Here is a 25,882-nt window from a genome sequence, read left to right on the forward strand (position 1 = left end):
CGGTAAAGTGTTTGGTTGGCCCTTATTTTTTAAGCATGCCTTTAGTAAGTATTGTTTTATTAGGTTCATTTTCATAAATTGTAATACAACAACAATAGGTTTCACAATGGAAAACGCTCCAATTCCAAGCCTTCAAATGTCACTTTTGTGTACGTTTAAGAAATTGTTTAGTACACTTGCTCATACCTTGCATTTCTGTTTGTTTCTATTTTAGATAAATGACCATCCCACCATCTCATGCGAGGAGAGTATCACACATTGATGCTGCTGCCATCGGAATGCTATCTCGATGCGGACCGCCAAGTCATCTCCGTTTTACAACCATCCGCTCTTTGGCTGTCGCTTGATGGTGGTCACATCGTCCACCTTGCGGTACGGACGGAGACAGGGCGGAGAGGACGCGGCCCGTGCCGCATCTGCCGACGCATCACCACCACCCACGATCAGGCTCTCCTTGCTGCCGCTACCGGTTGTGGAACTTTTGCCCGCGGATGGTGATTCCGGTTCACGGTCGGCCAGCAGTTCTGTTTTGATCAGCGGCACCAGCGGAGGACTGGCAACGGTTGGCGGAGGTGAGACCATCTTCGGTGGTGGTACGGACGGGGACGTTGGTCGGGGAGCAGCTATAGCCTTGTGGGATGGAAGTGGTGTTGCCGGAGTGGTGCTGAAGGTTGGAATGATGGTGACGGCGGTATCTTCCTTCGAAGGTGGTGGCGGAAGCATACCTTGACCGGGTTGTGGTTTCGTTGCTACCGGACGGGCCACGGCAATGTCATCGCCGGTTGCGGCCGGTACCGGGGCCGGTGCCTTACGTTTCACAACCTTTGGAGGCGAATTAACGCCCGACACTAGTGGTGCCGGATCGTCACTGTGCACCACGGACTGGACGTCCGCTGGTGGTGGTGAGGAGGGAAGTGACGGTGGAACACCACACTCTTCCTCACACTCGTTGCTGTCCTTCGAGTCGGTTTGTTTCTTTACCAGCTGCGATTCGGTACGCGTGATGTGGATGGTCGGTGGGGGCGATTGTACCGACGGTGGTGGAGGTGACTGCACCGTGCCTGATGGAGAAGCCTTGCCGGGCGGTGGCGACATGATCAGCGGAGGTGGCGGTGATTTTACGTCGAGATTCGCCTTCTTCTCCGGTGCCGGTGTGCCATCCGGAGAAGGTGATTTGCTGCCGGCAATGGAAGCGAGCGGTGATTTGCTTGACAAGCCACCAGGGGATCGCGAACGCCCGGCAACACCGAGCGTTCCGGCGGGAGATTTTAATCCGGAATCGGTCATCGGTTTCGGGGATTTGCCCATGCGCGGGGAAGGCGTCCTGCTGAGGGCGGCTTGCAGTTGCACCGTGAGCATGTTCAGTGGTGTAGCCGCACCACTCTTCTGATCGTGCAAGTTGAGAGTGTTGCCGGGCGATGCCTCACCTTCTTCGGCCAGCTGGCTCAGCAGGTGCAGCAGCGTGTTGGTCGTCTCATCGGTATACGCATCGATACCGGGCGAAGCGCTACGTGACCGTGGAAGGGGGCTGCGTTCTACCAAGCGTCGTGCTTCCGCCATTGCTTTCTGTAGCTGCTGTTGCTGTCGGAAGCTGTCCCGGTTGCGGCAACGACCGATCTGGGAGTTCATCTCTACACCGACACCGGTCATCACCTGGCCCCACTTGGCGGACGTCGTATTGTTAGCAACCTTCTTAGCGACACGCCGGAACCGAGCCAGAGGATTGGCATCCTCCTCCTCTTCTTCTTCCTGCTCGGCTATCTCGACCGGCGCCACGTGGAAGTCCTTCATGAGACGACGCTCCCAGATCTTCATGCGCTTCGCCAAGACGGCTGTAAGAGTTTAGAAGTTAATGGTACTGTATTAAATACCCAAATCGATTGCACCGATATAACAATTTACCCTTCTCTTTACGATCGACAGCGGACACATCCATTCCGTTCTTCTCGAAGATGTCCAACAATTCGTACCGCATGGCAGAGATCTCCGTCTTGACCTCGTTGATGTCATCCTCGGTGACCGCATCCTGTTCCATTCGGCGATGCATAGCCGACACGTAGCGCCATACAAGCGCTCTCATCACGTTGGTGTAGCGTTCGGCCCGTTCCTTATCCTCCTTGCGACGCTGTGAGCAAATGAAAAGGATCCAATTAGCGCGTTACGACGTTATGCGACGTTATGGCCAATAACAGCCTTACAATGGTCGATTCACGCTTCAGATCGCGCTTCTTCTTCTTGCCGAAGAGACGCATCAGGTGCTTCATGTTCGGGAAGATGTTGAACGGTGGCGGCAGGGTAGAGCTCTCCTCGAAGTAGCTCATCCAGAGCCGTGTACGGGCGAACTTCCATTCCGTGTCGGAGTGTTCATCGATCATGGCGTACGAGTTGGACATCATGGCGATGAGCAGGTTCAACAGCACGATTACGTTGATCACACTGTATGAACCGAACATCAGCAGACCCCAGAACCGAGTATAGGACTTTATGCCCTGCAGTTCGAAGTTTTCCAAGCCCACCATACCGAAGCTAGCCCAAAACAGGGACTGTGAGGACTCGAACAAGCTGCGATGGAAATGGAATGTGCGATAAGAAAAGGAACCAAAAACGCCTCGATGTTTGGTGTTAAAAGTCGACGCGGGACTTACTTTCCAAATCGTCTCCATTTCATGCAAGCGTCACCCTGATTATCCCAGTCCGGCAAACCACCCTTCAGGCTGTAACACTTGGACTTCTCCAGATCGGCAAAGTACCACAGCAGCTGATTCAAACCGCACGCGAATGCAAACAGTACGAGCGAGTAGATGAAGAAAAACTTCACAATATCGATCACCATACGGCCGAGCGAGATCTGTAGCGGTCCAAGATGCGGATTGATGGAAAACAGATGGACCAGCTTAAGGGCGGAAAAGATGTTAGCCGCCGCAAACAGTCCCTCCGCTATCAGCTGCGGATCGAAGTCGTCCCAGTGCTCGCGGGCGATATATGCCGTGCTCGGGTCGGCCGATATCTGTGACGTCTGCTGGATGTAGGCGATGATGCGCAACAGTGCGACACAGCAGTACAGGAAGTTACGCGAGAAGTCGATAAAGTTCCACATATTCCGAAGGTAGCTGCGGATACCTTCGATGAAGATCTCCTGCGTTTCCTCCCAGATGAAACCCATCACGTAGATGACGACGAGGCACTCGAGGTACGTTGGCCCGTTGCCTCGCTGGCGGGCCAACTCTTCCTGTAGCGCTCGTTTCATACTTTCCGTACCGAAGAGGAGAACCACTTGCACTTCCGCACGTTGAGAGACCAGTATTAGAAGAACTGTTGGAACGGTAAGGAGAGATAACGGTTGAGGTAAGGAGAGATGCCGTTGAAGATAACAGAACACCTGATAATACTTACACAGGAAGAAGAGATAAGACGATGCGTGAATCAAGAACTTCATGAACGGTTTGCGCATAAACTTGGACGTCTCGCAAGAGGGCGCAACCATGTAAAGCATACAGTAGATCGGAAACAGTACCGCGGTGCGAACGATGATGAAGATCTTCTCCATTGCCGATTTGCGCCGGAAGCCGGGCACACCCTCGTACCACATGGCCGCCAACAGCTGCTGAATGTTCGGATGGGCCACAAATTTCTTCTGCTTGTAGTCGATCGCAAGCTCGAGCCGTGTCAGCTTCATATGGTCACCATCCATGTACGGCGGCGAGTTCGGATCGTAGTTCAAAATGATCGCCAACTCCTGCGAGCTGCGCGATTGATCCAGCAACTCCACCGCAAAGTTCTGACACTGGTGACGCAGTTCCAGATATTGCGATTTGCATTCCTGTTCGGCGAACGCAAGATTGCGCAACTCCCAGGACAGCTGGAACGCCGTCAGCAGCGGATCTTGCGAGCTGAGCGCAATCAGCGAAGGACTTGCCAGTGCACGGTACTCGTTAACGCGCGCCAACGAGTGTCGCAGTGAATCCTCCGACGAGCGACGGATACACTCTTCGCAACCACATCTAGATGGGCGAGAATGAAGGATCTTGAGGAATTCGCAACAGTGCGGAAACACGCTACTTACTTTACATCGTGAGGCATCGGTAGAGTGGCGCCACGATCGAGCAGAATTTTCAAGATCTCGTAGTTGTTTTTGTGAGCAGCCAGCATTAGCGGTGTAACGTCTGGTGTGAACATCGCCGTGTTGATGTCCACGCGTTGCCAACTCTGCAAAATGGAATCGGAGGTTTCAAACCATCTAACCCATATTTCAGTCGTCTATCACACACTCCGGCCGATACGTACGTATGGTTCACCGTCCTTATGGATTAACTCCTCGTGTTCGAGCAGCAGCTCCACCGCTTCAACGAACTCCGCGTTGATCGCGAGCAGCAGCGCGTCCTTCGTTTCGACGTTCATGATCACCAGCAGTTCAACCATCTCGAGATTTTCATTCTCGATAGCCAGCGTCAGCGCCCCTCGCCCCAACGAATCTACACAGTTGACGTTCACGTTGCGCTTCCTGTGGGCCCGTTGGAGGATCCGCTTGACGCTTGCCAAATCGCCACGTTCCACCGCGAGCAGATACTTTTTCTCCTCCAGCGACAGTGGCACGGGCAGATTGATGTTGGTGATCATGTTGAAGGCGGCCGAAGCGCCGCAACTGGACGGCACCGGGGACGGTGACTCAATCTGCACACCGACCCCACCCGGGTCCTTCTTTTCGTTTCCCATCGTACGGTCGGGTGCTGTTACTGCGCAGACTAACAGATCAGCGGTTCAGATACACATCGGTAAATGGTTGCTGTGCGGAGTACAAAACACATTACCGAGTGATCAGATGATATATCAAACGAGCCACCAATGGAAGTGACTGCTGGAAGTCGTTTGTTCGTTACCTCCACTGGATGTTGGACACTGTGAACTGTACGACCGTATGGAAATGTACCTTTAAGGAGACAACGTTATGAACTGACACAAATGGGAAAGAGAGATATGAGTGTGCGAAAGAGCAAACGGCACGGATCAAACCTCTGGGAAATCGGTGCTTGACATGTACATGTGATTGTTTTGGAATGATTGCAATCGACTCGATACCGGCTTGCAAGGTTAATGTTCGCGGCGCCATTTAGATGTTAAGCGAGATTATGAAATGAATAAGTGAAACTTAAATAGAACATCGACCAAAAGCCAATTAAGCCACGTTTATTAGATAAAGCTATCGGAATAGCGATCAATTAGCGAGATACGTGCGTAACAAGTGTTGTAACGCGCTCAAACCGTGTTGTGTAAGTGAGATAATTGATTCTCAAGATGCTGATCGCGTCTTTATTGCAATTTAGAGTAGTTGAAGTGCGGAACACTATTGAAAAATGTATTTTTAACACTACAATGTAGATGAAAAGCGTTACCACATTATAGGTTATTAGTTGAGAAAACTTAGTGCACAATAATGTAAACAATTCTACATATTACTCGCTTGAGATCCTTTTGGTCTAATTGTTTTTTGGGCAAAACAACACCGATATTATCGTACCACATGCAGCGGAAAAATATGCATGTGAAACATTTCAAACACGTGATCAAGCACTTCACTTATTAGATTACACAAAGGGAAACCAAAACGCTTCACGTGAGGCCAGGCCTACCAACATCCAACCAAGAATGCACACCTTTTTCCTTTGAAATCTTCTCCAACGACCGGGTTCACAGCTGGTGTGTTAGCTGGCAGAGAGACCTCGAGTAACCGATAGCAATGACACCGAATTTACCGCCCGACACAACCGCGTAGCACCAGAAATTTGGCCACAACACACACACACTAGAGGTAAAAATGGGCGTGAAATGGTGCAGAAAACCAGATAAAAAAAATGCACGATAGGGTGTGGGCGCACCAAACTACCAAACTACTCTGTGCTCACGGTGTGACAGACAGAAGCCATCAAAAAGGTCGGCCAACGTTGTGCGGCGTTTTATAGATTTGGCCGCTGCGCAAAACCTCGACTCGCTCGCTCCAGCGTGCGAGGTACCCGGTTGGAAAGTGGTGGTTTTTAATCCTGTTAGTAGCTATTAGGTACCGAGGGTAGGTCAGCATACAACGCACCATATGCATGGGTGTAATGTTCTTTGATTCTCGCTTGTACTCGCCACTTGTTTTCCTTTTGCTTTCCATTGCTTGCAAATATTATTCTTTACCATAAGCGTACTGTTACGGGTAGCAAACTAGAGAAGCAAAATAAGATCGATCGGATGGTATAAGCGGCTTGTACTGTTACAATGTGTGTTGCTTGCCAAACGCCTGTAAACGACCAGGCGCCTCCTTGTATGCCGCACATGTGTCGCAGGGCAAAGGGACAAGAGCCAAACCAGGGCAGGTGGTTTGGCAAAACACGGCAAAAAGGAATGTGTAATACCCAGACAAAGGGAGCCCACGGGTGGCAGGACGGAACAGGTTGTTTAAGGTGCAATAGGGAAACCACAGCGGCTGTGGTGCCAGAAATAAAACCCCGCTAAGGTTCAAGATCGATAGCGATGGCAGAGCGGACGCAACATTCCTGCGAACGTTCATTTCCGTTCCGTTATGTACCGCTTGCCGCGTAGCGTCTGATGTCCGCGTGTCCTTCGGGGTTGATTCATTAGTGGTTGATGTGTCTAACGGCGGCAACTCACTGTTTTGGCGTGAGATCTGATCTGATTCTTCTTGGTATCTCGTGAGTGACCGATTAAACGTTTTTGAGTGTATGTGTTGGTACAACACTTCACATCCAAAACAAAATGTTTGATCATGATCGTGTAGCTGTGTCGTGTTGACAGCTAATAAGAGAACTGTCATATTCATTCAACTCGGGGTCAAATTTAAAGGAGGATAATGAATTATAAGCGCACGAGGTAAAAATTCACCATGCATGAGTGTTTGATGATGCTGCAGTCCATCAGCTCTCTCACACTCTCACCGACTTGCAACCAGGCAAAAGTCACTCACGCTCGTACCGCCAGCTGAAGGAAGTAACCGATCCGCAGGCGCAGCACGTACTGCGCAACTCGTACGTACGCCAGCAGCGGTTCAATTTCGCACCTTTGCAGAAGCCATTTTTCGGAACCGGGCGCAAGAACGGTGAGCGATTCTCAGTGCTGCTCTCGGTGCGATACGACGTGGCGAGCAAAACGCTTGAGCACGGCTAGGCGCGCGCGCTTGATCGAGGAAAAAAAAACCGGACCAAAAACCTAGCAAAGGGGAAAATATAGTTCATAATTTGCCTCGTTTAGCAAGCAAAAATCAAACAAGGCGATCAGTTCCGTGCAGTTCGATTGTCTGGTGGAAAAGTCGAAACACGGTAGGAATTTTCCGAATCTTGGGAGCGGTTTTTTCTTGAATTGCACGTACATAAAACCAAAAAAGCACAAAAGAAAAGAATTTGGTGAACGAGTGGACTTAGTACAAACACACAGCAAGGAGAGAACAAAATAATCCAGCACCTAACGTTCTAGAGTGATCCTCGTGCAAACGTACACTCGCACGACTCGTGGTTGGCCCTTTCCAAAGTGACGCGTGTGAGTGAATGTGTGCATAAAGCGTAAGGGAAGAACCGTATCATTGGCCGCGTGCGTGTATTTCGGTCCTGTCGTTCACTTCGAAAAAGAAAACATCGACTCAAGTGCGTTTTAGTACTGCGCGACGCGAAGTGAAAGAAAAGGGGGCAGAAAACAACGTGAAGAAAGGAACAAACGTAATCCCGGCAGCCAAGGAACGCAGGTTTTCTCCTGCTAAGCAGTGAAGGTGAGGTGAAGCAACAACAAAAACCTCCACCGTTTTGGGAATGAAAAGCGAATAGAGAAAAAAAAAGAAACGTTCCCCAACAACAAGTGGCCATTACCGAGGGTTGTCGTCGAATGTGAATTGAATTTTGGTTGTTTTGAATCAGACACGCGATCGGTTCTGATATACCGTATCAGTGTGTGTGTGTCAGTCTATTCGCACACGGAAGACGATCGATGACAGCTACCTGTTGGAGGAGGAAGAGTTACTACAGCAGTACACTGTTGTAAAGGTGAGGTATTTTGAATGGCTTTTAGAGGAATTTTAGTACAATACATAGTGGTCACAGTAGTACTAATAGTAATAGTAGTTATGGTAGTACGTCCAAATGAACAGAGTGAATCGGGAATTTCTTATATAATTTTGAAGTTTCGAAAATCGAGACTTAGTACGAGCATACTGTCCATTACTTATCACTGGTTACTACAAAGAGACCTGATGTTTGAAATTAGTTTCAGTTGGGTAAAACAATATCTCCAATACAGTAACTCTCTTCGCATTCGAAAGACGATCGATGACAACTACATGTAGGAGGTGGAACAGTTACTATTACATGCTCTGCAATAAAGGTGAGAGACTTGTAATAGCTTTTAGAGGACTACAAAGTAGCTATGCTAATATGCCAAACTGATCAGAGCAGTGTGTGGATGTAAAATGGCATAAGATCTCTTTAAAGTCGAATGTTGATCTGTCGGAATCGAGATTAAGATCGAGGCTTACTGTCCATTACTTATCGCTGGATACTATAAAGAGACCTGATGGCTGAAATTTAGTACAAGTGGGATACAACACTATCAAACTGCAAATAGGTCCAGATGGTATCTTTACGACTATGCTTGTGAGATATCAGTTCAGTCATCTTCACAAAAAAAAACGCCAGACAGAGATAGATCCGATCTGTTACAACAGACACAAAGAGTCATTCCACTAAAAACCAAGCTTCCACTCTTTTGTCACCGTCGTGTACAATGGATAGAAATGAGGACATTGAAGGGTAAACACAACCCCTTACCCAACCAGCGCTACATCTTCGCATCTCCTCCAAATGACAGATAAAAATCCCACTCTTTCGTATCGGAAATTCATCACGCAGCGCAGCGCCTGGTCGAGGCTTCCATCGTGTGTGAAGATCCCGCCTGATGTGTGTTTAGTGTTTTTACTTTCGTTTTTTTTTTGTTTTTCAAACTCATCGGCGACATAATGGCGACGAGACACGTCAGGAATGCACTTGCGCATCTGTATAGACACGCCAGGCACACACGCGGCACGTTAACGCACACCACGCTGGTATGCGTTTCGGAAGGGATCCAAATGGCATGGGCGCACTGTCTGGGACGAACTGAGAAGCAAAACAAAAAATAGAAGGGAAAAGAAACTGAACCGAATTAAAAAGGGACCAAGGTTCCGTACATGTGCGCTCGGTATGGCCGCGTGAGTGGCCAGCTTGGAATGTGCCAAACAAGAAAGACAGAAAGAAAAAAAAACAGATCCCCATTCCGGCCGGATGTTCCGCCACCAGATGGCGCGCTCGTCTCCAATGGAAATTGATCGTTGATAGAATGCGCGCAGAGTATGCAAACGCGAAGGAAGTGAACAGAAACGTTCTAACCTTGAGAAGGGCCTGGGAAGATGTTTATTTCTGGTATCGGCCGAACACAGCATAGCACGGCGGTGCTGGGGGTGTCCGTGTGCTGTCGCTGTATTAGTTTAACGTCGTTTTCGACGTGATCGTCACTGTCACCGTTCTCTATTTGGTGATCCGCACTGTAGTTGCCGATATCGTTGGAATGGCTTTTTGGGCACTTCCCCCCCCCCCCCCCCCCCCCCCGCACGTTACGTCACCGGCACCGGGGTTAGAAGGGTGGGATGATCAGCTTACGTCGAACTCATCCTCGGCTGTCGGCATTTTCCAAAAATAAGCATCTTCCATACTGCTCACACACGAACAAGCGCTATTCGCGCTGAGTGTATCGTCGCTCACTTTAGACCACAGAACAGGCAGGAATGCTGACGGTTGGTACGGTTCCAGGGACGTCAGAGATATTGGCCGGCACATTCATCCATTTTGTCGATCGGCGTGGTGCGCAGAAGAGAAATAAAAACATCGCAAAAAAACCTGTTGACACGTATACAAACATCGTGTCTACATACTAGCGTGCATTACCACTACAAGCACGGGTGGATGTCGTTTGATGATGTGTTCGAAAAGATGCATATGTGTTGGTTTGTGTTTGATTCAACCTTTCTTCTTCTGCATACCCAACCCACTTTGATTAGCTTCGACGCAATTTGTTTACATTGTGGGATAACTTCCTTCCGGACCATAGACCTATGGATTGGCCATATAAGGGAACACCATTCGACGAGTTCCGTACATTCGAACATGTGGCAAAATAAGCGGCTTTCCATTGCAAATCCCGAAGTAATCCGAACTGGCGGACAACCAGACGCTACCGGGGTTGCATTTAAAGCGGCTTAAACAAACCGCCCCTCGTCACTGTTGCCGATTAAATATTCCGATCGGTTTTGTTTCAGTACGGAAATCTTAAAATTGTAATTGTAAACCACTTCCGCAACAAACCGAAAAGGTGAATGGAATGATAAATACAAACAAACACACATGCCACATTGCCCGCTGACCGGAAATGGGAAATACCGTCAGCCATCTTGACCCTCACCTCGTCGTTTTCCCTCGACTGTACGCTTGTGTGTGTCCTTTCTTCCCAGTGCCCACCAGTTGCTAGCTTCCCGTACGAATCAGAGTCATGGTTGGTAAAAGTTGGCATGCAAAACCATTATTCGATTGCTTGTGCTCGGCAGGGGGAGTTTTTTCGTTCGAACGTTCGATACCGGTTCGGATCGGATTTGTTCGTCGCCCCCACAACGGAGGTGAAAGTGAAAGGTGGACCTTATAGGGAGAGAGGCGAGGGGGGGGGGGGGAGAGAAGTAATCACCCGTGGTGGACAGTACCGGTAGGGGGTAGGGCAGCCACAGAAGGGCTGGGCTAATTAAACCATGCGAAGAATTTGAACTCATTGAAGCATTAACGATCGATCGGTGCAGTTTGCTCGGGACAACGACTCAGCGACGACGTGCGAGAAAAGGAATACGAAACCTGACCTGGCAGCTGTTGCTACTTGTGGTACATACTATTGCGAGGTACGGATATTGTTGTGGGAGTGCACAATAAAAAAATGGCGCTTTTACGCGTTTGGGGGCGCGCATTTCAAGTGCACAATTAATTACACACCAATTACGTTTGACAATGAATTAACATTTTTCATTGCTCTGTGAGCTGCCAACGAGCGATCGTACGAGAAACGACTACCGGTGATATCTTATATTAGAGCTTTTAATTGTTTAAGAAAAGGACTTTGCTTTTGTTGAGGAACATATATAAAACGAAACCAAACAACGACATAGTTTGAATTTAGTGAGGTTTAATAATGTATTTCAAATTTAAATAATAAAATCATTCTGTTTTCTTAGTATTTTCAGATTTAATGCAGAGCAAGCAAGTTGGCAGTTAGGAGAATCGAAACTAAGCTAAAAGCGGATTATAACAATCGCGGATAAACGTTTAAGTACATAAACCAAATATTGTGAGAATCGCGACTGAAACAGCACTAGCTAACATGATTCACGTGGACGAAACAGATCCTCTCGGTGGTAAGTAATCATTTTCTAAACGTTCTATAACTTTTTATGTAACATTGCTTTTATTAATCTTTATATTGTCCATTGTATTGTCCAGTGATTTTTTTCTTTTAAAACACTGTTCCTAACACTTTTTACAGTTTGTCATTATTTGACTTAAATATGTTGCAAATGTACTAAATTTATTCTGTAGTTCCCTTAAAAGTTGATACTGACTATATAAAATGAATAACAAGTGCTTCGGTACCAATCACTAGGCGCCTCCATTGTAGAACAATGTTCAGTCCAGTCTATTTTTTTAAAGCAATTTGTTATTTACAGTAGTTGTCGCTAAATTTTAGCTCTATTGCACAAGTTTTTGTCCCAAACTCAACAATTTTGCACAATGTGCATCGATTTTTGTTTCTCTGGCACCATGTTTTTCTGTAAATTATAAAATTTGGTTTGATGAAGTTTATGTTTTATTCGAATTTTAATCCAGATAGGTATGAAATATAGATTTTCCGATTGAACATCTAAAACTAAATCAAATTTAAATTCAATAAAATCAAATCGCACTTTATACTTGAGTCCTATTAAATTCTCATAACTTAATGGGGTTTGATAGACAAAGGGTATTATGAATAATTGCATCCCGCGATTATGAGTAATAATGTACAATCTTTTTATCTTTCACTTGGGATCACAAAATTAATTTCTTCTCGACAGTTTGCAGTATGGTTATTAAAAGAGGCTGAAGGCGCTTCCTTCGGCCCTATTTATACAATTTTATACTATTCGCCATCGCGACCGCTACTATAATGATAGTGATCACTGTTCAACCATCATCCTCATGCTGGAACCTTACAACAGCTATATTTGTAGAGCGTTACAGCTAGCTTAATAACGTAAACAATCATGCTGTGATCGCAATCACAACAAAGGGTATAGTCCACATTTTTTGCATTCAATTTCACAACCAGTCAATCTGATCAATCTTCAAGATTAAAATTTTCATATCTTTGAAATTTTTGTTAGAAATTTTCACTTCATTTACTAACTTATTGAAATGTAAACTAACACAATTAAATCCAGTTATTATGTGGGTAGTTAGTGAGTAAAAAGCAATTATTCAATTTGATTAATTAATTCAAACGCGAGGTATTATACTTTATCTTAAACTAAGTCGTATGTTGTACAAATATCGTGGTTTAATGTGTAAAACAACTCTTTTCTCGTTCAAAAATGACCAAAGTCAAACTAATGGGGTTGTTATAAATATGTAGTATATTTTTCCTTTTATGAGACTTTGTTCTAATACATCCCAATCAAGCAATTGAAGTGATGGCATGCACGAGGGGTTGTTATAAACGCTAAATTACGGTCATTGCAACTAATTTTTTCATTTATTAGCAAACATGACATATTTCGGTACCAATAACCAGGCGTCTCCATTGTATAACAATTTGCATGCAGTTTATTTTGTATTCTGAAAAGTAGTTTCAAATGCTTTAAAAGCAACGTTTTATGCAATAAATTAACTTTTTTTATTATTGCATACCAATCATCAAGCGAAGCAACGCCTTCCTGTAGCGCTAAACGTTCTTCTTGAACTTGAGAAAACAATTGCAATGCATTAACACCTTCAATCGTTACCGGTTGTCTACCATCTTTGTTTGCTTGTTACTCACTGTACAATTGTGTGTCACTCGTTGAAAAGGTGCGAACAAACTGTACCTGTGACAATTTTCACAACAATAAAACATACCAACACAGCCACCCGTTTCCATCTGGTCGGCTCTAAAAGAATTATGGGTAATTTGTGTGCGGAAAGCCATTTCTGTTCTGCTCTCCTACGCGTGTGTGCAACTACGGGGCGAATGTGCAGCAAATTTCATGACAATCGACCACGTTCGTGTATTTCGATGATTAATGGTTGCAAAACGAAACAAAAACCAGTGGTACGATTTAAACCAACGCTGCGGATCTGCAATCTTTCAGCGAACGTTCGGGTGGTCCGGTCAACAATTAATAGCAAAGCAATGGTTGGAATGCGAGTGAAAGTAATGGTCTATTTTCTCCTGGAATTGTTTTGTTTTTGTTTTTTGGTTTGAAGCAGCCGAAAACAGAAAGCCACGTACACTTCTTATTAACACTTGCTTCGTTAGAAATTCTTTTTTTATTCCGCGTTTTTCGTGTAGGAGTAATGTTAATCTTCTCCTTCACAGGCAGACACACACAAACATTCATATTCAAAGCATAGAACGATCACGCGCCGTACACACACATATTGTTCCGTGGAGGCGATTTTCAACTGTGACCGAAATAGGTTGAAACATTAATGCTATTTTATGTTGCTGTCGGCCAGCGAAAGAAAGTTTTCGGTTGTGCGAAAGATTAATGATTGTCGCGCTGGAGGTCACTTTTGCGCCAGCAGTCCACCCGGCGTTGGTTGTACAGTTATTTTAGCTCTCGGTCTACCTAAAATAGCGAAAGGACAGTGCTGACAAGGTTGGACGGGCTTTGGTGAATCGTGTATCGCTAAAGTGCAAGGTCAATCAAAGTTAGTTTGCAGTACCGCAGAGCATATTTGATTTTATTTCTGGTTCTGAATTATATAACACGCTTTGAAACCTCATGTTCTGACCATCCAAAGGCATAACATTTATTTTTCAACATCACAAATAATGTAAAACATGTAGCGAATAGAACATAATAGTTTTAGTACTCGTTTTAGTACAGATAACCGCACATTGGAAATGAGGCTAAAAATAAGCGAAATGCTATTTTTCTGTACCATTTCACTTGTTTTTTTTTGGATTGGCGAAAAACCGATGGTGCCATTCATGTGTGCTGGCGCCATTTATATTTTTGTTTTCGAAACACATTTTTGCGTGTTTCACAGCATCCTATCCTGCGGTGGTTGCAAATATTGTCAGTTTGCTTATTGTTTTTACAAACCAGTTTGATTGTATGTGAGTGTGTGCAGAAAAAATGCCTGCGAGAGATGTGTGTGAGTGTGTGTGTGTACTTGCACAGTTTCGGTTGCCACACCATGTCCGGTTGAGTCGATTGCGTATCGATCGTTGTTGAACGATCGTTTGATTAATATTTTTTCTTCCCCCCGTTCCGGAACTCCTGTTTCATTTCTCTTCTTCTCCGACGCCGGCATCGTCTCTTTGCATGATGCCTAGTAACAGTGAGAAACGACAAGTGGATGAGTGATGAACGGAAATTAAAGCCAAGTAAGCGATAGTGAACGAAGCGCAACGAACGAAATAAAAAAAATCGTTGTTTAGAAGCCAAAAATCGGACCAAAAGATTAATGTCCGAACAAGAGAACGCACGCTAAGCTTGCAGCCAACGATCCTCAGAATACGGCCAAAATGGTAGGCGAATGTTAAAAAAAAAGAGGAAACGTTTAAATTGAGATGAACCAACAGTGCCACCGCGGTTTTTTTCTCTCTCGTGCATTTTGGTTGTTATTTGCCATCACTGGCCTCGCACAAGTCAAGGTACCGTGTGAACGTTTGTTTGGTTAGGTGCGCTTAGAGCACAGTGCAATGGCCGATCGTTCATTGAGCGTTTGATTCGGTACATTTAAACCGGACGATGATTGCAATTTCCCGAAATAAAGACATCCACCCTGCTGGGACATGTCCCCTTCCCTGTATCTCCCTGTGAGATAAATTGCCGACAAGAATAAAAAACAAACTCTCAGCCAGGATAGGAACACAGGAAATGATGCAGTTTTCGTCACATCTTGCGCATCCTTAAGAACATTCGTTCACATCTCACCGAACCGTCCAATAGCATCACAGCTCAAGGTCATGCCAGGGTGCATTTGCGTTGAATTGGCGCTACTTTGACCGTGGCTAATAATAATTAGAATGTAAATGTAAATATACAGCGCGCTTCCCACGCGAAAATTATTTGCTCAATTGAAGCAATAATCGATGAAGCTCCGGAACGGGTACGGACGATAGAGTCACCCGGAGGAGGTTGATGTTTAGCAATTAGTACAGAAATAATTTAATCGCTAATGTTTCGAAACTGTACGGTGATTTTCTGTGCTTGGGGTGCTGTGCTAAATGATTGTACTAAAACAATTCATTTTGGGAGTCAAATTTTGTATGTACTATTTTATTTAGTACATTATGATGGAAGGATGTGTAATGTAAAAACTAAACTAAAATCTACGATTTGAATATGATCATGATCATGAAGTGCAACTACAACTGTTGGGAATTACATGAATCGACGACTCACAATTCTTAGGGTACAGAGTCATGATTGGGAACACATTTATAATATGCAATAAAAGAGCTTGTTATGGGTCCACCAGCAGTAGTTCGATTTGTTGATGTTACTGGGTTTGAAATCTTTCAAAGTCTGTAGAAGACCTACGGAAACATTTTTCTTTAGTGCACTTTTGCTAGGTCTTCGGCAATTACAGACTTAGGCTTAGGCTTCAAGGACACTTTTCTTATGCGACATTTGTAAGGTTCTGTTTTTGAAGTTTGGTTTTATACGCCTATTTCTTCAACAACAGATACTTAAAGTGTTTGTTGATATGAACAGCAGTAGTTGCCGGTTTAGTGAACGATGGTCACTTGTTATCCTGACGTAATGAAGTCATACTATCCTTAGCAGTAACCAGAGGTTCTCCTCGGCCATATCTCTCAATAAAAGGTCTGATGACAGGAATTGACACAGAAATGTAGTAAAATATATTTGTAACACACGTGTTAGAATGACGACATGTATCTGTGACCCAAGGGCTGATAAGAGAGTTTCTGATATGAGTACTTTATTGAAAACTCAGATAGACTCGAAATGGTAAATCGAATGAGGTATAATGAATATCTGGGTATTTTAGAGGTCATTTTAGATATCACTACATTGTTAAAAAACATATGCAATATTCCTTGTTACGCAAATATACTAAACATGCCAAGTCCGAGTCCGATGTAACAGCTTCAATATAACCAAACACCAAACACACCATTAGAACCAATGCCAAATGATCATATCTTTTCACCATTTATGGTTGCCTGAAGCTTACCATTCCCGTACCTCCGGATATGCGCACCGGGTTCTTCAGACCGCAGGGAGACTGAGTGGCTAAAAGTATTCAAAATTACATGACAGGTTAACTTAGCTATCCCGCCATGACTTTTTCCGCTTACCTCCACCCTGTCCGTGCCGGGTGGCGATTAAGATCGGTTGCCAACATCATTTCCTCAATCGCAGCAAAAGACGATCCGCTGCCAACACGAACAGGGAAATAAACAGCGTCTTTATTCGGTTCCGAGGGGAGTGGCCCTTTATTCGCTTCCCCGCACGGGCCGCTCAACCGCGGCTACAGCCGTGTCGATGGCCGAAAGTGATATATTTTCATTCACGTAGCCCGGTTCACCGTGCAGCGGCCAGTTACACCAGTGGCGACGTGTATACATGCAGTTGGATTAATTAATTCAATCCGGTCTACTAAACGCCGACGCCGTCTCTAATCCAATTGACACTCGGGCGATCGGGCAGCTAAACCAAACCGATCGGGTCGATCACGAGTGGAAATGTGAGCAGACATGTGTAAACATTCCGGGACGGTTACTCCATATCGAATGAAAGACAAGCGTAACCAATCCCGATGATGTATGTTCGGCTGGGGTTCGATCGGATAGTCGGAGCAGACAAAACAGAACCAGCCCCTCTACTTACTGCCCGCAACAAATGTCCGCGGAAGTTGTGTCCCGTGCGGAATTCCTTCGCACCGGTGCCAAGAGTAAGTGAACACGATGCACTGCTCCGTGCATTGCGGGATGCATCGATACTCGTTGGTTGACATTCGTGCAATCGGTTGACGGTCAACAAACGGTCACTGTCGTCGGGCACTTGCTTGTTGACACTTTGGACTCTCGCGAAAACGATGCTCACGGTCAATTTAAGCGCACACAGGTTCCGAATTGATTTGGTGAAAAGTGCGCAGTTATTTCGTCTTTCGCCTTTCGATTTTAAACATCTGCAAGTCGGCCAATTGCACTCGATTCATGTGTGTACTAAAAGCGTGTATCTTCCGGTTTTTAGTACAGAGCCAATGTCAAACGTCAGGCAGGGAAGATGCACTCTATACTAACAGCGAAACACATGCGAGAGCGAGTGAGAGTGTCTATCATCGTGTTTCAATTATTGCCTTTGACACCGTTACTAATAAACACCATTAAGTAGTTTATTCGAATGTGTCGTGCTATATCAACTTCAACTCGGAAAGTAGTGGTGCTTTTAAGTAATCGTTTCTTATTTCTCCTTTTGCAGACATACCACCAGCGTTCCCGTACCGAGAGGTGGAAGTTAAGCGCGGCATCGATCCAAAACAGATATACGAGCTCAGCTCCGAACTTGGCAGGTCAGTAACGTAGCACGCCGATGGTGGTTGTAGTAGGCCAGTTTAAAATTAGAACGCATCGGAGTTCCCCCCATCGCCGAATCGTCGTCTTGTTGTGGTTGTCACCGTTAACGTTGGCACGAGGGAGGTTTTTTTTTGTTCGTTTGTTTGGTCCGGATGGCGATTGTCCATCTTTCATCATCCGTTGACATCGTTCGGCGTTTGCCTACACTCGCTAAGCAAAGCCTGACCATGTGCGGGGTCAAGCAGATTCCTTTACCAGAGCGGATGGGGAAGAGTTGTTTTTCCATCCGTGTCTACGTCGTCGCCGAATGGGACGGGCGTGCGAAAACGATGTCGGTCGATGTCGGAGCACCTGTTAGTCTCACTAGGTTTGGAGTCGAGAGAGAGAGAGAGAGTGAGACCGGTAGATGAGGTTGTCTGTGCCTGCTTATAATCCCCTCGAATGGTTTCACCGTGAGTCGTCATTCCCGTATGGTACGATCCTGCCCGAAGCTCGCGAGGGCTAGCTGGTACGCGGTAAACTCACGTGGTATCGCGATGTCCCTAACGCTGGCATTGTTAAACGTACCAGAACGTGTCTGTCGATTGTTAGGACAGCATAAGACGGTGGTCAAGAAAGTTAAGCTAAAGATGGCAATGGTCCTATCCACCCTGTTGGCTAACCTTCGGCATTTTGCACGTGTATCGATGTTAAGCAGATTTCCTGCCAACTGTATGACGAATAGACGTTAAATTAGAGAAAGAGAGAGAGAGGTAGAAGAAGAGTGCGAAAGAGAGAAAATGCCACAATCAATCGAAAGCATGAGGTTAATGTATTGACATTCCGTGCCGAATGCGTCACCGCTAATAATTGTCGACTAGCTTCGTCGATCATGAGTTTATTAATAGAGGAAATTAGTTAATCAACTGGAATTTGCAGAAACAACTGGTCGAATGAACTGCAACTGAACTGTGGATACGAAACACGGCTACAAACTATTCGGCTGTACAGGGTGTTCTAAAAGTTTGAATATAATTTCGAAAAACGACTAAATGATAGTTAGAAAATATTTTTGGTTTTGGTTTTGGTATGGTTTTTGCTATTCAAAGCTATGTTTATATAAAACGCTCGAGTCAGAAGAATGCGGCACACTCGATTTGCATGGGAATTTTATCCAAGATTTGAGATGTCAGTCGTCTTGAACTGATCCAAAGTGACGTCTTTGCATTCTTTGAGAATCGACATCATACAGAAGCAAACAAAAATCCAAAAATCAATAGTATTCAAATCCCAGAAGCTTCGAGTCCACAAAGATGTGTCTAAAAGAGCGTTCAGAAATCAGGTTTGGACCAAATTCCAGTAAATTATGGTGACTGAAGGCAACAACCTGCTCCGTAAATTAAGTGTACAAATAAGCCGCGTTGAATTTGGTGTTATTTTTCAAAGAATACCAATGGGAAATGTTTGCCTTTGGAGACGACGACGATGCATTTAGAATTGCATTCGGGAATGATGTTCCATATTGAAGTCTACCCCTGTTCATGTTGAACATTATGTGATTGCTACAACACAAACAGTATCTGAGAAGTGAATAGACAAACAGAAGTGAATAGAGTAAAATCTGTGCTCCACTCATCCTCTTTCTGCTGATCGCTCCGAAATTTCAATCCCTTCTGACAACTGAACTGTGCACTGAAAGTGCAACACAATGCACATGTGTAAGGCAATATAATTAGTTAAAGCTAACAACAACATCACAACGGAAAATAAAGGGATGCTAAATGGCGCAAAAATAATGACGCATACTCGACCTTGCAAATTTGTCTTAGTACTTATTGTACTAAATAGTATTAATTAGTACTTATTGAACACCCTGTATGTTGGAACTCCTCAAATGTCTCCATCTCGAACGTGGATCATATTTTGACAATTTTTCTTTTTGCTCACGTTCACCATCAGAGGAAAGTTCGGTGTCGTCTACAAATGCAAGGAAAAGTCGACTGGCGTCCGTCTGGCGGCCAAATTCATCCAGATCGTAAAGAAGGGCGACCGGCGCAATATCGAACGGGAGGTGCACATGATGAACGTACTGCACCACGCGAAGATCGCCCAGCTGTACGCGGCGTACGAGTACGATCGTACCTTCTGCGTCATGATGGAGCTGTAAGTGTTGCGCGTTGCACGTTTGTAAATCGAGCCGTTTTGTTGCAAATAACATCACCCTAATATCCGATTGTGTCCGCAGCGTCGAGGGTGGCGAACTGTTCGACCGGGTGCTGGACGAGAAGTTCATACTCACCGAGAAGGCGTGTGCGATCTTTATGCGTCAGATCTGCGATGCGGTTGCGTACATACACGGCAATAACATCATTCATCTGGACATGAAGCCGGAGAATATTCTCTGCCTGACGGAGAGCGGGAACCGGATCAAGATAATCGATTTCGGGCTGGCGCGTGAATACGATCCGGACAACAAGCTGCAGGTGCTGTTTGGGACGCCCGAGTTTGTGGCGCCGGAGGTGGTGAACTTTGAGGCGATCTCGTTCGCGACCGACATGTGGAGTGTTGGCGTTATTGCCTACGTACTGTAAGTGGCTGTAGTGGCATCACTATGCCTTCTCGAATGTTTTAATGGTTTTTTGATTCCTTTCTTGCAGTGTCTCCGGATTATCGCCATTCGCCGGTGAGGATGATATCCAAACAATGGGAAACATCACCATAGGACGGTACGATTTTCTAGACGAAGCGTTCGATAACGTGTCCGAAGAGGCTATTGACTTTATTAACCGATGTTTGGTAAAGGAACAAAAGTAAGCAAGAGACTCCCTTAGATAACCCCCCATCTTATATCGATGATTAATTCCCAACATTGCCTTTGCCTCCAGGGAACGACTAACGGCCGAAGATGCACTCAAGCACAAGTGGATCAAGCGGAAACCCCAGTACCATCCAACAAATCGACGACCATCCCTCACCAGCTTCAAACCAATTTTGCTGGAAAGCAATAATAACAGTGGCAATGTTACGGTAGGCGATAAGCACGTACGAAAGCCAAGCTGGGAACAGAAACTCCCCTGAACTCGACATTGTCCGCTCATGAACGCGCACATTATATTCCAACCTTTCTTCCTTTTTTTGTAGAACACCGAAATTGCTAAGGACAACCTGAAGGAGCTGGTGGGCAAGTGGGACGAAACGCCCAACAATCGGTACGCGTTCGAGCAGGACACGGAGAACATTATTGCACCGTCCGGTGAAACCGTACAGCTGCGAAGACCGACACTACCGGAGCTGGCAGGGCTAGCGAACGGCAGCAGCAATACGTCCGGCAGCCGGAGAGGCAGTATAGCGCGAGGTTAGTCATCGTCCACACGTGATCGATTGGCGTCGCTGTGGGCGTTTGTATTCGTTCCGTTCTGTTTTTGGTTGTTCCTTGGAGCTAAACGGCCCTCCTTGATATAGAAGTTCAAGGATATGAAGTAATTTACAGCAGTTGCCTCTAAATTTGGTCTCCAAGTCACCCATTTTTGACAGTGTGCTTCAATTTTTGTCTTATAACCACCAATTTTTGACTCTAAGTCTCCAATTTTTGTCTCAAATTCACGAATTTTTCTCTCTCAGTCTCGAATAGTGGTTTCTGCATCAAAAACAGGATGAGGTTTTTCGCATTTTGTGTCAATTAAGGACAATTAAATCGTTGCATTATAATTAATAGAAGAAGGTAAATAAATTTATGTACAAAATTCCACTTCCATTCTCTCCAAAGGAATCTTTCATTCCTTTTGCTTATTAATAATCAATTAATCACTGAAATCTTTTTCTTTGATTTAGTTTTCAAGAGGATAGTGAATGAAGAGTAAATTTGAAACGAAAATTAAGCGTTTTAGACGTTTTAGAAGATTCAATGCAAATTAGTTAAATATAATAGAATTAAATGAATAGAATTTATTTTTATTTATTTCATTTTTATAAACAGTTGTTTCCAACGTGTTTCCAGCAGAAAAAAAATCACATTTTAAGATGAAATAAATAATTATACTTAATTTGATAAAATTTGATGCCATCTGAGACATATTGATATTGAAATTGATGCATATCTTTCAAAATTGGTGACCACTAGACAAAAACTCACGCGTTAGAGACCAAGTTGAGCGCCAACAACTGTAAAACAAATGCCGGTTAACTTTCGCGGATGGATTACATTGAATATTTCTTTTAACTCTCACAAGTGCAAATAGCATCCACACAAAATGAACCATTTTTTTCACGCTTCATTATCATCATCATCATCATCATCAGTGACAGGAGTAAGCGCATTTTGGAGTGAAATTGTTTGCCATACAAAAAGCAAACGCTTTATCAACTAACACTACGTCACCACGCACAATATTGGCATTAGCGTAACTCATATGTACAAACCGTCATGTGCAGCTTCTGAACTTTTCGCCTTCAATATACCTTTGCGCACCTGGCACAACAACTGTACAGTGCTGTCCTGTGAATGCCACCTAACGTGTCTCTTTTCGTCTTTCTTTTCCTTCTTATGCGCGAATGCAACTTCTTGGTTTTCTGTCCACCGGGTGTCGGTCGGTTGTATGATAAAAAAATACGATTTTACCCAACTCCTTTTTTTTGTATTTGGCCAGACCGGGACAGTAAGTTGAGTATACTGTTCCCGCTTTAAGCTGTACCGATACTTCCGTTTACTGTTAGCTCGTAAAATAACTTCTTTAGTAAGAAATTCCAAAACCCTACTGTACAGTTAGCATAATATTCGGCCTAATGTACGTGTAGATTACGTTTCGTAAGAGTGCTTCCCGTGCCGACACCAGTTGTGACGCAAGCTTTCGATCGCAACGAACGACGCAGAGTACGACGTAGTGTCCGACGCACTTCACAAACAAACCAAAAAAAAAAATAAATATCTTGACGACCACTGGACCTGGACGACTCGGGAAAGGAACAATGTAATGAGAGTAATATTGTTTGTTGAACAAATCCCCCCCCATTTATTTCCGACCCGTAACTGTGTGTCCCATTGTGTTGTTCCATTTTCTAATGCCGGTAACACACGTTTGCCGTGTTTATTTCACACTGTGGCACTAACTTTGACCATTTGATTCCGTTTGTTTCTTTTTGTTGTTGTTAGTAGTCTACTCAAATTTTCCGTACGAAATTAATATCGTGATATAATTCCGTACCTTCCTTTTGAACATGTTAGGATCTGAAATTCATTCAACGCGATCACAAGATCATTCGCTTCGATTGTTGCTTATGTTTTGTTGCTTACGAGTTCTTGCTTTCCCTTTTCCCCCCTTTTTCGCGTATTAACCGTATCTGCGTCGGTGTAACTGACATTCTTCCCTAATGACGATGGTGATGGTCCCTCTAACAAACGCTGATGATGATGATGATGATGATTGAGGTAGCTTGCCGCAAGCGTATGGATGTACAAGCAGCATCACCGGAGTTGCTAAACGAAAGCTAAACGAACCCATCTGTAGGACGGGGCATAAATTCAGCGCAAAGAACATGGTGCGGAAATGTCACAATTGCGTGTGAATGTCTTTCGTTACTATTAGGTCCTAGTACTATGGCATGCGCTATTAAGAGCAGCACGGATAATCGGAAGAACTCGCATACTAATCTAACATCTTTGCTTCGTTTTGCTATCCTACCTTCCTTTTTACTGCACAAATTCGCAACCTATAGCCATTGACGTGAATGAAGATCAAGAGAGCAACGTCGAGAACGAAGCGCCAAATGGTGGCGATCTGAACCACATTAACCCATATCACTGCGACGATCAAAAGCAGCAGCAGCAATATGAGCCGAACGAGCAGCCTATAGTGCTTGAGCTGACGCAACAGAAAGACACCGCATCGATAGAGCCCGAAACCATCCGTACCTCGTTGCTTGGTAACGGCTTTGTGCTCCCAACTAATACTAGCAGCTCGCAACTCGCAGCAGCAGCAGCAGCAACAGCAGCGCCTGCTATATGCGCTACTACTAACGAACGATTTGACAGCTGTCATCGCGGTAGTGTGACATCTAACTCCGCCCACTACGATGCAGGAACTGTGCGGGAGAGTAATGCCGATATTAGTGGTAGTAGTAGTAGTAGTAGTGTTTGCAATAGTGATAGCAATACCAGTATTAGTGACTATAGTAGCTTAGCGAAGGAGCAGAACAGTTCACCTGCTACTACTAACCAGCAGCGAGCTTGCGCAACTGGCGATGATCTTGAGCCGGCATCAACGACCATCGTCAGTGTTGTCCCACCCTCCACACCTGCACCCACAGACAACACACACTCTGATACGAACCGTACGTCCGTGTCGTCCGATTTCTTCTGCCTTTCCGCAGATAGCGATTCGATGGCGTCCTCGTGTGACACCACGGCGAGCGTTTGCACGGAACCGGCCACATCACCCATCACGATACCCGCTGACAGTCAGCCACCACACAACCACAACCTACACGCACCACCATCACCTGCCCAAACGGAACCACCGGTAGCGTGTTCCGTGCGCGACAGTGTGATCGAAACACACCGGGACAAGGTACGTGACGATTTGCGCAAACTATCCGATTTACTAAAGCTTTCCCTCACGAACGTGAAGGCACTGGATGGGTTGGACACTGCTAGTGAGGACGGTTCCATGGTGACCTCACCGACCACACCCGCGCCCGCGCTGGAGCAGCTGGACAGTGAGCTGGAGAACCTGAAGTCGAAGGTGAACACCATCCGCACGTCCCGGGCACAGAACAAACTGAACGAGCTGGCCCAACGGCCCGAATTTCTTGCGAACGATCCGTTCAAGCTGCCAACGTTCCGCTTCCTGCCCAAATCGATCAGCCTCTGCAACGAGGATTCGGTGTTCAAGGAGAACTACACCAAGTTTTGTGATCGGAATGCGACATCGCGTGAAGGTCGGGAGGAAGCGACCCGGGAGGTGAGCGTCAGCGAGAAGGTAAACGCAACCGGGACGGTCGTGCGCAAGAAGTCCACCACGTCGTCGACGGCCAGGAAGAAAAAGAACGCGGAAGATGCGGCATCCACAACGACGACGACTACTACAACCACCACGACGTTCGCCAGTACTGCATCGGGACGGATCGCTTCGACAACGACCGTCCGGAAGACGATCGTTAAGCAGCAGAAGGTAGTGGTGGACGAGGCCAGTTCCAACGTGCAGGTCACTACCGGTGGCACCACGGAAAGCCGGAGATCGATCGCCCCCACGAAGAGTCTCGATGCCCCATCGGATGCCAAGCTAACGCATTCGGCTTCGATCAAACGGACCAAGTTTCGCGTCAATCAGCTCAGCAGCCGGGATGTACCGGTAGCGATTAATTCCGTCGCCCGACGATATCTGGAGCGGAGCGGCGTCCAGGATGATCTCTTGACGGTGGGCGGCGGACGGCACACAATCAACCACCAGCAACCCGGCCAGACCACGCTGGACGATACGGTGACGGCGAACAATCTGCGCAACAACGCGATACGACTGCGCAGCTCCGTGTCGGTCGATTGGGACGCGATGGATGCGGTCGAAAATCGTTCGATGAAGACGATCAACACCTTTCTGAAGCGTCACGCGGTGGCCAGCTCGGCTGTGAAACAGATACAGGCCCAGCTGGAGGCAAGCATCACCACGCACAAGTAGTGGTCGCCGCCCGTTTTTGGTGCGCGACAGGATTGTACATACAATTTGCGCCCACTTTCTATACGCCATGTGTATTTATACGTAGGTATTTTTCTTTTTGTTTAATTTATCGACGATCGGGCAAGAGAAGCGATTCAATGTTTCAATGTTTAGCGTGTAACATATAATATTAGGTCGCGTACGGACGGTTATGTACTAGTAGGGAATAACGTTTAGATAGAAACAAAGAAACACGAGCAGATAGGCACGCGATTGCTTTGCGTATGGCTCGTAATGCACGGTGACACAAACGATGGTAGTAGGGCTACATTTGCGGAGAGAACGGCCAGACATGTTACGATGCTCGAGTTGCTCCGTACGTGAAACAATAGCACAAACAAATGGAAATGTAT

General features: G+C 45.7%; 2 protein-coding genes across 4 annotated transcripts; one reads left to right on the top strand and one right to left on the bottom strand.

The window, feature by feature from the left end:
• Window positions 1-3: 3 nt before the first annotated feature.
• LOC128309853 (transient-receptor-potential-like protein) lies at window positions 4-5,883 on the bottom strand. The gene is made up of 9 exons (XM_053046335.1): window positions 5,652-5,883; window positions 4,878-4,950; window positions 4,285-4,783; window positions 4,064-4,206; window positions 3,394-4,001; window positions 2,646-3,312; window positions 2,199-2,562; window positions 1,903-2,125; window positions 4-1,832 (listed from the first exon to the last, which is right to left on the bottom strand). The coding sequence occupies exons 3-9, from the start codon at window positions 4,711-4,713 to the stop codon at window positions 316-318; spliced, it is 3,951 nt and encodes a 1,316-aa protein (XP_052902295.1). The 5' UTR covers window positions 4,714-4,783; window positions 4,878-4,950; window positions 5,652-5,883; the 3' UTR covers window positions 4-315.
• Window positions 5,884-7,137: 1,254 nt separating this feature from the next.
• On the top strand, window positions 7,138-25,882 carry LOC128299885 (calcium/calmodulin-dependent protein kinase type II subunit gamma). Of its 3 annotated transcripts, XM_053036016.1 has the most exons (10): window positions 7,138-8,027; window positions 11,294-11,464; window positions 17,747-17,837; window positions 19,780-19,983; window positions 20,066-20,407; window positions 20,478-20,630; window positions 20,706-20,862; window positions 20,962-21,175; window positions 24,187-24,383; window positions 24,444-25,882. In XM_053036016.1, exons 2-10 carry the CDS (start codon window positions 11,431-11,433, stop codon window positions 25,488-25,490), a joined length of 2,439 nt encoding a protein of 812 aa, XP_052891976.1. In that variant the 5' UTR covers window positions 7,138-8,027; window positions 11,294-11,430; the 3' UTR covers window positions 25,491-25,882. The 3 variants fall into 3 exon arrangements, with proteins under 3 accessions (XP_052891976.1, XP_052891977.1, XP_052891975.1); XM_053036017.1 differs by having other exon boundaries at window positions 24,187-25,882; XM_053036015.1 differs by having other exon boundaries at window positions 20,706-20,847; window positions 24,187-25,882.

Source organism: Anopheles moucheti, chromosome 2 (assembly GCF_943734755.1).
Source record: "Anopheles moucheti chromosome 2, idAnoMoucSN_F20_07, whole genome shotgun sequence".
NCBI lineage: Eukaryota > Metazoa > Arthropoda > Insecta > Diptera > Culicidae > Anopheles > Anopheles moucheti.